Source organism: Passer montanus, unplaced genomic scaffold (assembly GCF_014805655.1).
Source record: "Passer montanus isolate IOZ18808 unplaced genomic scaffold, ASM1480565v1 scaffold25, whole genome shotgun sequence".
NCBI classification, from domain to species: Eukaryota; Metazoa; Chordata; class Aves; order Passeriformes; family Passeridae; genus Passer; species Passer montanus.
In genome coordinates this window covers 11,604,045-11,618,995 of record NW_024367149.1, presented here as the reverse complement: position 1 = coordinate 11,618,995, position 14,951 = coordinate 11,604,045, and the positions used below count along the sequence as shown (strand labels likewise).

Here is a 14,951-nt window from a genome sequence, read left to right as displayed (position 1 = left end):
TGCCCACCTCCACCAGCCCTTCCTGCCCACGGGAAAATCCTCGTTATTCTCTGCAGCAACAAGGAAAAATCCTCATTATTCACTGCAGCAATGAGGAAAAATCCTTGTTATTCTCTACAGCAGTGAGGAAAAATCCTTGTTATTCTCTGCAGCCACGAGGTAAAATCCTCATTATTCTCTGCAGCAATGAGGAAAAATCCTCGTTATTCTCTGCAGGACCAGGGCAAAAGCTCATCCTGGAGCTGCCCTGGAGATGCCAGCCCTGCCTTCCACGCAGGAACGGGCATGAGCCATGAACCCAAGGCTGGCAGGTGGCAGCAGGATTTATTTCCCAGGGGAGCTGCTGTCCCTCTGTGCCCCTGCCGGAGCTGCAGGGTGCAAACGCAGCACCAGCCTGCCGGCATCCCTGGGGGACCTGCGGGACCGGGGAGCCGCGGCTGAGGCACCCACCTGCCGCGAACCTCTTCTTGATGAGGGAGAAGCGGTAGCCGGCGCCCACCAGCTCGATGTCGCAGCTGGACAGGGTGCTGCCCTCGCTGGTGAACTGCACGGCCAGCGGGGCCGGCGAGCTCGGCCCCTCGGCCAGCTGGAACCGCGCCAGCAGCGAGCCCACGCCTGCACAGGAGCGCAGAGAAGAGAGCCGGGTGAGCGCCGAGGGCACTCCGAGCATCCCGGCACGGCCCGGCTCGGCCCGCAGCATCCCCGCCGGGCCCAGCCAAACCCCCCATCCTCCCAGCAGGATTGGGCTTTCACACGTCCCAGCGCCAGGAGCAGCTTTCCACCTGGAAAAGCTCCTGTGGGAGACAGCAACCTCAGCCTCGGAGTAGCGGAGAGCCGAGGACTTGGCACGCCACCACATCCCAGCCCGGTGTGTGAATGCCCCTCGGGATGCCAGGGTGGTTGGCAAAGCAGTGCTGGTGGCACGTAGCCCTGCTTTTTGAGCTCTAAAATTAAACAGCTTTGTGCCCAGCAAGCCCCAGCAGGAACCCGAGTGTCTGGGCTCGTGTGCCGGCACCCTCCGTGCCTGCCTGAAGGATGCCGAGTTAATGACGTGCATATTTGCAGCATTACCTCCATTTTCTGACTTCTGGGAGATATCTGGGATCTTCCACAATATCCTTTGCTGTTCAGCATTCCTGCAAACACATGGAGAAGAGCATTTCTGTAGGAATCAAGAAATTGCCAAGGATTAATTTGAATTTTGCTGAAGGCTGGGGGTGGGGTGGGGAACTACGCTGGTGATGCTCCCTGGAGCAGCAATCCTGGGAGCTTGGATTTGGGTTTCACAGCAAGTGAAAGTTCAAGTCCTGGGCTCATGGATAGACTTGATAGTTTTGGAGCGCTTTTCCAAACAAAACAATTGTATGATTTTTATGAGGATTGCATGTGACCAAGAGACACATGCCAGTGCCTACAGCAGTGACAGCCACGTATCCTTCCATGAATCCCAGAATCCCAGACTGCTTTGGTTGGAAGGGACCTGAAAACTCATCCAGTGCCACCCCTGCCATGGCAGGAACACCTTCCACTGTCCCAGGTGCTCCAGCCCCAGTGTCCAGCCTGGCCTTGGGATCCAGGAGCTGCTCTGGGCACCTGTGCCAGGGCCTGCCTGTGCATCCCTCTAAACCCTGGGTAAAGCAGACAAAACACAGCATAAGGGCTGCTGCTCTGCTGCCTGCACATCTCCCTTCATCTCTGACCATTTTCTTGTGGGAATGGCAGAGAAAGGGAATTGGAGTGGGGTTAAACATTGTCTTCTACAAGAGGAGGGCAGGTCTGGGTCCCCAGCATGTCCCCATCTCCCACCCACAGACCCTCCTGCAGCAGGATGGGGATTCCAGGCAAGGACAGGACGAGCAATGCCTACCAGACAGCAGGAGGAAGCACAGCTTGAAGTTTGGTTACTCCTCCGTCGACGGGGACGAGGAACTGGACGTTGTTTAGAGCTACAGGCGTGGTCATTGCCTCTGTATTGTATTTGTAGTCGATGCGCAGGTCAGTGCTTGCAGGGTCACACCGCCAGCTCACTGCAAGGTTTAATGGAGTAGACTGAATACCCTGGGCAGACACCTTCCAAAATGACAGAAAAAACATTTAGTTTCCGTAGGGCTGAAGGGAGAAATCCCGTTTTACAGACGCGGACATCGCACTGGGAGGCAAGGCCTTGAATTCCCCCTGAATTTAGTACTGGGCTTAAAGCCAGACAACCCAGTGCCACACAGAAGGGACAGTGGGACAACAAGCCCCCACCTCACATCAGCTCTACTCTGCATTAGGGAAACACCATCTCTTACATTTACATTTTTTATTTTACATTTACCATTTTTTATTTTACATTTCCCATTTTTTACAGCCATAATCAGCACACTTCTATTTATTTATTTTTTTTTGGGCACAGTTTTATCTCACAAAAAAAACCCCTACCTGGTATTTGAGCATATCCACATTGTAATAGGTGGCTTGAGGTTTCTGCTCCGATACCTTCTTTAGGTGAGTCATCAGATTTGGCATGTTGACCCAGAACTCCTTGGAGTTGGAGTCACTCTGCACGTTGTCACTGCACAGAGGAGAAGGAACCCTTTGGATAACCTGCCTGGGCAGGACAGAGCTGTTCTACACAGCACAGGGACTGCAGTCCATCCCACCTCCAGAGGAACACTGGCTCCCTCCCACCCAGCTCTGGCTTGTCCTGATCCATCTGCACTGGGATTCAGAACCCCCCAAGTCCTGGGCTGATCCCCCAGGGTGGGCAGCAGCAAAGGGGGGTTCTGCGCTGCCCCTGGATCCCTGGCAGTGCCCAGGGCCAGGCTGGAGCAGCCTGGGCTGGAGCAGCCTGGGACAGTGGGAGGTGTCCCTACCCATGGGATAATCCTGATATCAGGATAATCCTGATGATCTATCACCCCAAACCATTCTGGGATTTCATCAAGTATTTGAGCATTTGAGAGTTTCACTCCCAAAATCAGCGCGTGCTTCCAAGGAAGGCACTTCAGGCCATATAGTTTTGCAAACACCCCCTTTTCCCGGAATCCTGCCTTCCCTGGGATGCTGCTGGGGAAGGGCTTACCAGCAGAGGAGCTGGGGGTTTGGCAGGACGTGCTCCAGCCTGTTGAAGTTGAGCACGCGGAAGGTGAGCACGGCTGGGGCGGGGTTGTTGGCAAAGTGTCGGGTGATGCCCGCCGGGAAGGACAGCACCATCTCCCCCGTGATCTTCACGATGCACCTGCAGCGCCCGGCACAGAGAGCCAGGGGGAGCAAAGGGGGCTCAAAATGCAGCAGCGAGGGAGGGCTGGCACCGCGCGTGGTGTGGGGACAGTGCCCCCTTCCCCACCCGACACACCCGAGCCTCTGGGGGCCCCAGAGGGAGCAGAAACAGCACAAGGGCTGACAGGGAGCTTCTTAAATAAACCCTGTTTGAAGCTTGTTATTTTTGCTGTCATTCGGTATTTCAGTGAAATTAATTTGTCTTTGGTCTGCCCTTTTGGGTTTTATCTATTAGAGGGTCTTAAAACACAGGTGGGGAAACCCTCCAAGTTTCTGTAGGAATGCCATCCCATTTTGTCCAGGCATGGGTGGGAAAGGCTGCAGCCCCCCTGCCACCCTTGCTGTGCTGCTCTCTGAGATTCCTCACACAAACTCCTCACCTCCCTTTCCCACGGCAGAAACATTTTGAAACGGGGCACTGCAGCAGTGTCCTGCCCCTGGACACCCCAGGCCACATCACCTCCTGTCCTGATGCCTCAGGTTTGGGTTTTCTGTTTTCAGACTCTGAGCTGCTTTAGTGTGTGGGGCTGGGCTTCACACGAGGGGATGGGGAGCTCTGCACAGAGCAGGGACACAAAACAATTCCTGCTCCAGCTGGGCACCAAGGACAAATGATCCCAATCCCAGGCCAGGAGCACAAAGCCCGTGGGCTGCAGAGAGAAAAACAAGCAGGGTGGGACTGCAGGGGCTGCAGTGGGATTGGACACTGCACTGCAATGTGCACATGGAGCAGAGCTGAGCCCAGGGAGAGACCCCGGCAGCGCTCGTGCATTTTGGGGCCATTTGGGTTCATCCTGGGGGCAGCCCTGGCTGGGCTCTGCTGCTGCCCGAGGTGGATCCATGGAGGAGATCCTTGGAATCAATCCCTGCTTTGTTCTGGAGCTCTGCTCCAGGGCAGCCTGCACAAGGCATCAGTTTCTGCTGACCCAGATGGGACAGAAGCATCTAGAAACCCCCTGGACCAGTCCCCCTCCTCATCCCCCCGTGGCAGGGACCCCCCGGGGGCCAGCACCTACTTGTTGGGGTCAGCCCCTTTGAAGTACGCGTTGACGGTTTCGGTGAAGGCGGCGGCCACGGGCAGGGTGTCCTGTGCCCCCATGGTCAGGGGGCTGGGGCCCCGCGACGAGCCTGCAACAGAGCACACAGCCCCCTTGGCACCTGCCAGACACCACACCCCGCTGCCCACCGTGCCCCCAGCCTGACTCCACGGGCAGATCATCCCCAAACCCCCCAGGCTTCGGATGAGGCTTTTGAAACGTTTGGGGAATGATCTCTGCCCCCGCCCCGCTGCCAGAAGCAAGCAAAGAAAAGGATGGAGGAGGCCAGGCGGGAGCAGCATGCGGGGCTGCCACGCGGCAGGCTTTGCATGACAGTTTTTGCAGTCGCTTTTTGGGCCCCCAAAAAGGGGCTGGGGGGTTCATTGTGTCACCCCGGGGAGCTCGGGGTGCTGGCAGTGTCCCCCTGCTGTCCCCCCAAGCTGAGGGGCTCCCTGCACACTCTGCTCTGCTCTCCTGCCCTGTGGGTGCCTGGAGCATCCTCCACGCTCCACTCACTCCACAAAACCCTCAGTGCCCGACAGGAAATCTGAAAATCATCAGAAACCTGGAAAAACAGGCACTGGCACAGCTTGTCCAGAGAACTGTGGCTGCCCCTGGATCCCTGGAAACGTCCAAGGCCAGCTTGGACAGGAGCCACCTGGGATAGTGGAAGTTGGAACAAGCTGGAACAAGCTGAGATTTAACGTTCTTTCCAAACCAAAGCATTCTAGGATTCCATGATTTGGAAAAGGGGAAAAGCTTGCCTTGGTGTTGCTGTGCATCCTTGGACACTTGCCAGGCTCTAAAGTAACTCAGCCCTGCAGGATCACACACAGGTTTCCCTTTGCTGGCCAGGAATTGTTGTTTCCAAAAGACATTTGAGGATGAAATCATCACTGCAAGTGCTCCTCAGGAGCTCCAGGTGTGCTGGAAACCCTCTGTGGGACCACAAGTCCTGTGCCCACCACCAAGGGGTTGGCATAGCCAAGCCCACACCTCTTCCCCACGGAAGATATGCAAAGATCAGCCCAGATGTCCAAGGTGTTGATCCCACAGACACCCAGAAAACCCTGGAGAGGTCACTCCCTGCCCTGGAATGCCCTTCAGCCTCATCCATTTCCTGCAATGAATCATTTTGGAACCTTTTTTAATACCCCAGCCTGTACACCAGGTGAAGCACGAGGATTATTTTGCCCCAAATCAGCTAAAAAGGAACAGCAAAGGTCTCCAGAGGGGCAGCTTATCCAGGGATCCCCTCAACCCATCACCATCCCTGTCCCTCAGCCCATCACCATCCTTCCCCCAGGTGGAAAGGGGGACAGATCCAGCCCGGGGTTTGCTCAGAGCATACGAGCACCTGCCAGCCCCAGCCAAAGCTGTAGGAATTCCAAAGCCACAGGAATTCCAATGCCAGCTCCAGCAATGGCAGCACTTCCACAGGCAGAGGATAAGGGGGAAGCAAAGCTGAGAAAATGTGTCACATTCCTGGTGAGCTCTTCTGCTTGGGCCATCCTCAGAAATGATCCCTTCCCTTCTTTCTCTGCTGCTGCCCCTGGGAATAAACAGGGGTTTGGGAGCAGGAAATTGGGATTTGCAGCATCTCCCAGGAGAAGCACTTCTGTCACTTCAATGACACTTGGAGTTTGGGCACATTAATGGGAGAAATGATGGTTTCCACCAGCGAGGAGGAGCCCTCACCCCTCCCCAAGGAACTCGCATGTTAATGGATAAATCCTAAGTGCTCCTTCCTGGAGGCACAGATGAGGGATTTTCCCCTCCAGTGCCTAATGCAGCCTAAAAGTGTAAAACCCTGATGCAGCCACGCGCGTCCCTCCCGGTCCCATCCCCAGAGAGGCTCGGGGGAATCCGGGATTCCAGCTGCAGCCCGGGCTGGGGGTGCTCGGGGGTGGATCCCACTGTTCCTGAACACCTCACCCCACAGCCACGCACAGTCATTATCCTAACGAGCCCAGAGCCTCCTGCTCCTGAGCCCACAGCCCACGACATCCATCAGGCATTCCCTGGTGGGATTCCCACTGGAGAACAGACAGTTCCAGATGAGGGCATGGTCCCCAAAACCACGGGACACCGCACCCCAAAAGCCCATGGCTGAGGGAGCATGCAGGACAACACATTTTCTAAAAATCCTTCCCAAAGACACCTCTGGGAGCAAATCCTTGCTCCCCACCCAGAGCAACAACCCCTCAAACAACCCATCAAACGCAGGAAATATCCTGGCAGTGGGATATTCCCACTGCATCAGACAGTTCCAGATGAGGGCATGGTCCCCAAAACCACGGGACACCGCACCCCAAAACCCCATGGCTGAGGGAGCATGCAGGACAACACATTTTCTAAAAATCCTTCCCAAAGACACCTCTGGGAGCAAATCCTTGCTCCCCACCCAGAGCAACAACCCCTCAAACAACCCATCAAACGCAGCTGATATTCTGGCAGTGGGATATTCCCACTGCATCCACCTGGAAATTCACAGAATTCCCAGAATCACAGCGTTGGGAGAGACCTCCAAGACCATCGAGTCCAGCCCAGCCCCAGCACCCCAACTCAACCCTGGCCCCCAGTGCCACATCCAGGCTTTGTTAAACACCCCCAGGGATGGGGACTGCAGCACCTCCCCTGCAGCCATCCCAGAGCTTTATCACCTTTCTGTGAAAACCTTTCCCTGATCTCCAGCCTGAATTCCCTGGGTGCCGCTGCAGGCTGTGTGCTCTGGCTGTGTCAGTGCCTGCAGACAGAGCCCAGCCCAGCTGAGCACAGGCACCTTTCAGGAGCTGTGCAGAGCTGAGGGCACCCCTGAGTCTCCTTTTCTCCAGGGGAGCACCCCCAGCTCCCCCAGGGGTTCCTCTCAGGGTTTGTGTTCCAGCCCCTCTCCAGCCTCCTGGCCAGGCACGGAATGTGAGCCAGGGGTCTGCCACAGCACTACAATTTCCTCCTCATTTTTCCTTTTCCCTCTCTCACTCCTCTTTTCCCTCATCTCTCCTTTTCCCTCATCCTTCTGCATCTGTATCTTTGATTCTGCAGGATGAAAAGTCAGGAATAACCAGGGATCACATGGATCCCCAGGCTCAGCTGGGATGTGGGAATGTGAGTCCATCTGAGCAGCAACAACAACAAAACATCCTCATTTCTAATGGTCTGAAGGTCATGGGGGTGGAATTGGGGTTCTTGGTCGCCTCCACTCCTCCCTCATGAATCCATAAATCCTTCTCTTCATGGCTTCAGGGAATAAATTAATTCTTACACTCATATTTTTACTAAAAAAGAAAAGGATAAACTATTATAAGCATTGCAATTATTGCCCAGAAACCTGAGAGACAAATCCAGTTGCTGTGGCACAGCTCCACCCCAAACCTGCCTTTTCAGCTCCTGCCTCAAAAGTAATTTTTATAAACATTTCATTTGCACAAATGACCTGATAATAACAGAAAAAAAAATCCACTTTATGGAGCTTTGGATCTAACCACAAGCAGCAGACCAGCTTAATTTGCCTTATTTTTCCCTACAAAAGGTGGAAAATGCAGCTGTGGAGTAGCCAGGGATCCCAGAACATGACAGCATCACCATGTCTCCTTCCACACAGGGACAAACTGCCCACGTTCATCAAGAACATGGATCTTGCCACACACACATACACAAAAAAAAAACCTGAATCCAGAAAGAAACCATAATTTCCCTTCTGGCATTCCATGCCCTAAATTCCAGATGCCAAACTCAGCAGATCTGTCACTTCCCTGCACATGAAGTTTATATTTATTTTATTTTCAAGTTGGGCTCAAATATTTAGCGATCAATCAGAAATCCAGTGTGTGGAAGTGAGACAGCTCCTTGCTGGGCTGTGGGGTGATCCTGGGGCAGTGCCACACTCCTGCATTCCCGGGATAATCCCACCCCAGCTCCAGACCATTCACACCACCAGAACCAAGCCCAGGAATTCCAGTCCAGGGTTAAGATTCCAAGGCACAGGAAAAGCCCCAGATGTGCTGGTGCTGGGCAAGGGGCAGGGAGGAAGCACGGAGCAGGGGGAATGTGGAGCTGGAATATTCCTGTGAGGGATAGCGCTGTCCCTGCTGTCCTCAGCTCTCCCCAGAGCTCCCAACAAGCCCCTGAGAAAGGAAACCCAAACAGGGATTTTGGCTGGAAACAGCCAAACTGCCCCAAGCACCAGGAGGAAGCAGCTCCTGCACAACCCCTCCTGGCTCTAAGCTGGGAGATGCCATCGGAGTGGGGACACCAAAGTGGGAAATGTCAGAGTGGGGACCTTGGAAAAGGGAGGAAAGGAAGGACCCAACCCCCGGTCACCACCGTGATCCCTGCCTCCTGCTGCTGCTCAGCCATCACTGCCACCAGGAGGGGTTTGCTCCATGATCCCGAGCCAGGATCCCGCTGCCAGGCAGCGCCATCCCAGGCCCTCCCTTGCAGGAGGGGACACTTTGGGAATCCCACATGGAACCATGCCAGGCAGCGCCATCCCAGGCCCCTCCCTTGCAGGAGGGGACACTTTGGGAATCCCACATGGAACCATGCCCCAGCTCCACCTGCAGGCACACAGCAGCTCCCAGGTGCTTCCTCGGGATTTTCGGGAATCCCTCCCCCTGCTTCTCCTTCTGCCCTCAAAAGGAAAATGCTGGCTCCGTGCCCGCGGGACGAAGCTGCCCCCAAAGCCTGGGGGCTGTCCTCTCTGGGATGTGACACTGCTCGGAGAGGGTGCCATCGGCCCCAAACCGAGCTGTTCCCCTCCCTCATCCACGAGGGACCCCAAACCTCCCGCACCTGCAGCCCAGCAGCACAGGCTGGCACAGCCCTGGCGGTGCTGGCGGTGCCAGCGCATTCCCGGAGCCCTTCCTGCCGACAGCGGGCCGGGAGGAGGGCAGCAGGCAGCGGAGGCGGCTCCTGGGCTTTGCAGGTTTGAATCACCGCCCCCAGCCCGCTCCGGGAGCGAGCGGGGAGCGCGGAGAAGCCCTGGCCGGCAGGGTCAGGGTCCTGGGCAGCGCAAGCGGCTCCGCTCCCTGGTTTTCACCTCCGTCTGGGAATATTCGGAATGCTCCTTTGGCCTTTTGGTTTGCTTGGGTCGGATTTATTTTCTTTGTTTTTTCTTTTGTTTGAAAATGAAATCAATGAGGAAAAAAAAAAGAGATCAGCGGGACAAATGGCACAAATGAAATCAAATCAAATTAAAACGATTCCGGTCGGACTGGCGATGTCATCTAAGCAGCCATAGCATTCCGCACGGGAAGCTGGGCTGGATGGAGCCAGGAAAACTGCACTGGATGGAGCCCGGAAAGCTGCACTGGATGGAGCCCGGAAGGGAACCCCGGGAGCGAGAGAGCGAGGGGAGCGAGCGGTTACCGGCTGTGCTTGGCACTACTTACCTTCGAAAGTCAAATAAAACTTTCCTCTGTCAAACCAAACGAGGGAAGGCTGTTCATTCTCTGTATGGCCAGGAGTTGAAGCGGGATGGGAAAGGTTAAGGAGAGGGAGAGAGAAGGACACAGTGTGAGTCACAGAGCAGGTCATTAATGTCGCTACGGGGAGGGGGCGAGGCGCTGCAGGGCGGTCACACGTGCGGGGACAGGGGCGCGACACCCGGCCGCTGGCTCGGGGGACACAAAGCGGGAAGCAAAGCTATGGAAGCCCAGATGGAAGAGTCGTTCTGCCCGCTGGGTGAGCGGTTTGCAGGGGTGCTCTCGCTTTTTTTTGGCCACGGTGGAAGAGGTTTTGTCGGCTCATGCGCTCCGGGCTCCGCCCGCGCGGAGCGGGGCCGGCGCTGCTCAGCATTCCCGGCGGGATGCTGCTCCGCACGCCACCCCGCAGTGACACTCAGGGACAGTGGCACGTGGCTGTTTGCTCGCATCTCAGGACACGACACTTGCAGAGAACCGGACACACGCACACAGAGCAGCGGATCCTAGCTGGAGCCTTCCCTTCCCGTCACAGCCAGCTCCCTGCGCTCCCGCCGCCTCCGCAGGCGCCACGCTGGAATAACTCGGGATGTGAGGGCGGGACGTGGGATGGGGCAAAACAGCTTTTGGAGCTGCTAAATGAACCTTTCGGAATTCGGGAGGTGCCAGCCTTCCACCTCCAAGTCCTTTGAGTCACTGAGAAACTGTCATGCAAGGTGCTGCGAGCGGTGGGCGCCGCTCGGGAGGCGGAAGGAATTCTCGGAAAACTCCCTGCTAGTACAGTACCTGCCGGCGTTTCACTGCGCCCCTCAAACGCGGGCAGTTTGTCAATAAAAGCATCATCCTCTGATAACACAAGCAGAAGAAACGCAAAGGAAAGAAAGAAAAAAAGGAAGAAAAAAAAAAGAACACAAAAAGAATGAAAACACGGATCCCAAGTGAAACCAAGCAGCGCACTTGTATCAACGCAGAGACAGAAATGACGGAGGGGCACCGACACGGGAACCAGAGAGCTCCTTGCTGTGCCAGCAATTGTCCAGACTGACATGCAGCCAACGAGGAAAGCACACCAGAACAGCAGGGAGGACACGGGGAAGGAACAGCCCTGCCCCTGCTCCCGGACAAACTCCATGGGACTTTGCCACAGGGCACGGGGGATGGGAAAGTGGTGGAGCCAGACTGCAGCCCCAGCTGGACTGGGGTGTCCCTGGTGCCAGACCTGCCCATCCCTGCACAGCTCCCAGCCCAGCTTGTCCTCTTTGGGGATTGGAAGCTGTCCCTCCTCTGCTGTGGGTTTTCCTGGATGCTCACCCAGCACCAGTGCCCGCCCTGGCCGTGGTGGGGACAAGGAGACGCTTTCCCAATGCAGACCCCAAACCCTGTCTGTCTCTGCCTGTGCCCCATCCAGCTTTTCCCAAGTTCAGGTTGGATGCCAGCAGAAAAGATTCCTCATCCAGAGGGTGCTGGCACTGCCCAGGCTCCCCAGGGAATGGTCCCGGCCCCGGGGCTGCCAGAGCTCCAGGAGCATTTGGACAGTGCTCCAGGGATGCCAGGGTGGGAATGTTGGGGTCTGGGCAGGGCAGGAGTTGGATCGATGATCCCTGTGGGTCCTTTCTCACTCAGCATAATCTATGCATGGAGCTGGAAGTGCAACACCTACAAAACCTGGGATGCTCCTCCTGGCTGCCCTGTTCGGAGTTCCCTGGTCAGGGGTGACCCCAGAGCCCCAGTTTTGGCTCTGCTCCAAGGAAGTCTCCATGGAGGGTATGGGATCCCAGCTTCCCCCCCCAGCCCAGCAACCTCATCCCCTCTGCTCCACACGGGGCGGTCACTAAATCATCAAACAGCAGCTTTTGATCCCAAAATATGAGAGAAAAAAAAGCAATCCAAACGGAGAGCCTGAGGCAGCTGGGGTGGCAGAGCTCAGCTCGCTGCCATGGCCCTTGCCAGCCTCCCGCAGCCCCTGGCACTGTCCCTGTCCTCAGCCTGGCTGTCCCCTCCCCTAACGCCGTGTCCCTGTGCCCGCCGTGCCCTCAGGCACCGCTGAGGCCACTGCCAGGGGCACAGGGGACGCTCAGGGCTCGCTGTCCCGGGGACATCTTTTCCAGCAAGGCGCTGTGACAGTGACCAACAGCCGGAACAGCACGAGCACCAAAACACCCGAGAGTGAGGTGACAACAGGACGGAGACGCAGTCGAGACTCCAGCAAAGCCACGGGGAGGGCTCGGTGCCAGCGGCACGGCGGGGACAGCGCCGTCACCGGCACCTGCTGGTGGCAGTGCCACCGCTCCCCCGGGTGACAGACGTGCAGCCAGCGCGGTGGCCGAGCGCCACTCCCGCCAGGCCGGGCTTGCCAGAGGGTCGGGAAGAGAAGACAAAGGAGGGAGGTGATCCTGGAGGAGATGGAGCCGCAGGAAGCGGGGGGCTGGCAGCCAGGGATGGAGGAGGAGAGCCGGCAGCGGGGACAGAGGGGACAGGAGGGGACGGAGGGGGAGGCGTGGGGGGACCCAGCGCCTGGAGCTGGGAGCTGCCAGCCAGACTCGATTCCCATTCCTCATCTCAGCCCCGGGGTTTTGGCAAACCCCACTTTTCCCAGGACGGAAACTGCAGTGCTCTGCCCTGGGATGTGCCAAGTGGCTGGGAAGAGCCACTCGCTTTTCCAAGACCCCTTTTCTGTTACTGCTTTGAGGGCAAGTGTGAATTTAAGACATTCCAAGAGATTTAATATCCCTGGATCCCAAGGTCTGGCTTCCAGCCCCACTCCCCTCCAGGCACAAGCATCCCCTGCGAAAAAAGCTGATTTTGCCCCAATTTACAGCCCAGAACCACATTTTCTGTTACGATTCCCTTGACTTTTACCAAACATCCATTTCCCACAACATTTGGAAAAACTTCCCTCGCAGCATCACTCTCCTGATCCATCACCCCCCTCAAATCCCTTTTAGCATTTAAAACCCCGACGGAAACCAACAAATCTGACCCCAAAAAATGACCTAGCAAATGAAAGGAATTTTTGGAGGGCTAGGAAAGGTGAAAGAACAGCAGTGCTGTGTGTGTTTACCAACGGTGGGAGTGGTGGCTGCACTCAGGGAATTGGTGGAAGATATGGAAGAAGTACTTTCAGCACGGGCTAAAGGTGCTATCGGAGGAGGGCTGGAGGAGTGGATGGGAGGGCTAAAAGGCCTGGACTGGAGAGAAACATAAAACAACACAAAGTTAAAGAAAATCCAAGCATTTGCATCAAACAAGAAACATTTGCATCAAACAAATAAAATTTCGCCTGGACCCTCCTGACTGCTCTGCCGGTGCCCCAGAGGAAAAACTGGAATTATTTGAGTTGTTTTAGTGCCAATGCCATTTTACTTGGAGCTGGGAAAACAGATGATCCCCACCACTGTGGGGGTGGGTGTTGAGATTCCACCCATCCGCACCGAGGGTGGCAGCTCCAGGCGCCGTGGGACGGGTGGAATGGGCTGGGCATTGGGACAGGAGCAGTGCCCAGCAGGTGCCAGCTCCCCAGGCCCTCAGGGACCCTTTGGGGGTCATTTTACACCCCCAGCATCCACCCCAAAGTCCTCACGCCTTACCTGGAGGAGCCCGGGGTGGCACACGGGACAGCCCTGGGCTGGCACCGCTCCAGGAGGCTGGAACTGCTCTGCTCTGCCCCCAAACCCTTCCCGGGGCACACTCCCAGCCCTTGCCCTGACTGAGCACCCCGGCTGGCATCACCAGGCTGGCAGAGCAGCGGTGGCACAGCCCTTCCCACGGGAAACCCACAAATCCTGGCCAGCCCAGCCCACCGTGGGTGGCTCGCCCCGCTCCGCTGCCCATTCCAGACTGGGAATGCCGCCCTCCCCCTGGCACGGCCCCTCCCCACGTACCACATCGCCGACGGGGGGTTTGCCCGGGGGCAGCTTGGGCCGGGACGGGGGTCGGGGCGGCGGTGGCGGGGGGGTGCCACACGTGGCCAGCGGCGTTCCGGGGCGAGCCGGGGACGAGGAACCTGCAACAAAGGGAGCCGTGAGTGCCCGCGGGCACTGCCCCCGCTGCTGCCCCCCAGGGCTCCCCAGCATCCCTGCAAGGAACGTTCCAGGGGGGCTGGTGCCCGTGGATGCCCGGCAGGGGCTGCTCAGTGCCCGCTTTCCTCTGCAAAATGGACATCGGAGTCTTACAGCTTTCCCAAAAATAGGGGCAGGAGGGATGGGGTGATGGATGAAATACTGCTCCAGGGCTGGCACAACTGCGAGGTCGGGATCCTCATCACACGGCAAAGCTTTGGCCCGGTGAAGAAGGGGGGAAGAGGAAGGTTCTGGGATTTGCTGGGAGCACAACGCAGCTCCCAACCCTCTGGAAGAGGCTCCCGAAGGAGGGAGCTGAGCTCGGGCTCTCACAGACCCTGCGGCAGAGGGGGAGCTCTGTGACCAAATGGGAACTGCCTCAGGGCGATCCAGGAGCCTGCTTCGCTCCACACACGGGAATTCCTTCCAGGAGGAGCCCGGCAGGAACTGGGGCACCAGGACACGAGGGGCAGCAGGAAGGGGAGGAACTCAGAGCTCAGGGCCAGGAGAGCTGAGCCAGTGTTTGCCACCAGCTTCCATGGGGCTCAGCAGCTCCATGCTCAGACTGACGAGATGATAACTGAATAGTTTTCCCACTTACAAGAGAATAATTTCCTGAGTTTTTGGGTGATAGCTCAGGTTAAGCAAAGATCAAAGTTGGATTTATAGAAACAAGAAGAGGTGAAGGAGAGCAGGCTCAGACAGAGAGGGCCTGGCATAAAGGGAGTAAATTCCAGTCAATCCTTTGCACAGCTCCAAAATTCAAGCCACTTTTATTTCAAAGCCTAATTTGGGAACCAAAGTTTGAATTTTTCATTCCTTATCCCAAAAAAAGCCTGACACTATAGGAAATACTGAGAGGAAATAACCTTGCAGGACAGTGCCAGGGAGGGTTCTGTGGCCACCAGGTAGCCAAAGCCTGGCCAGATGGTGCCTTCCATGCAGGGAGTGGATATTTCCTACACCAGAAACTGGCAGCACATGGAAACCAGCACGGAATCAGAAATCTGCTGGAATGCTGGCCTTGGAGTGGGGTGGTGGAAGGGGGCTGGAACAAGATGAGCTTTGAGATCCCTTCCAAGCCCTTCCACCGTGACCCTGCCCAGAGCCTTGGTGACACCCACGGGCTGGGCAGGCAGGAGGAGATCCTGGGGTGCTCCCCAGCACCCAAA

The 14,951-nt window shown here is 56.7% G+C and overlaps 1 protein-coding gene across 7 annotated transcripts in view; it reads right to left on the bottom strand.

Moving 5' to 3' along the window:
- Positions 1 to 14,951, bottom strand: part of SGIP1 (SH3GL interacting endocytic adaptor 1) — a 52,299-nt gene that overhangs the window by 2,712 nt on the left and 34,636 nt on the right. For 4 of the 7 annotated variants that reach the window (XM_039711677.1, XM_039711680.1, XM_039711682.1 and 1 more), the window contains 9 exons: positions 13,603 to 13,724; positions 12,783 to 12,909; positions 9,692 to 9,751; positions 4,281 to 4,392; positions 3,068 to 3,223; positions 2,425 to 2,557; positions 1,868 to 2,070; positions 1,072 to 1,136; positions 451 to 615 (listed from right to left, as the gene is read on the bottom strand). In XM_039711677.1, the coding sequence (XP_039567611.1) occupies positions 451 to 615; positions 1,072 to 1,136; positions 1,868 to 2,070; positions 2,425 to 2,557; positions 3,068 to 3,223; positions 4,281 to 4,392; positions 9,692 to 9,751; positions 12,783 to 12,909; positions 13,603 to 13,724 (1,143 nt within the window). Of the gene's footprint in view, positions 1 to 450; positions 616 to 1,071; positions 1,137 to 1,867; positions 2,071 to 2,424; positions 2,558 to 3,067; positions 3,224 to 4,280; positions 4,393 to 9,691; positions 9,752 to 12,782; positions 12,910 to 13,602; positions 13,725 to 14,951 lie in introns of those variants that run through there. The other 3 variants (XM_039711681.1, XM_039711683.1, XM_039711684.1) reach the window with 2 other exon arrangements.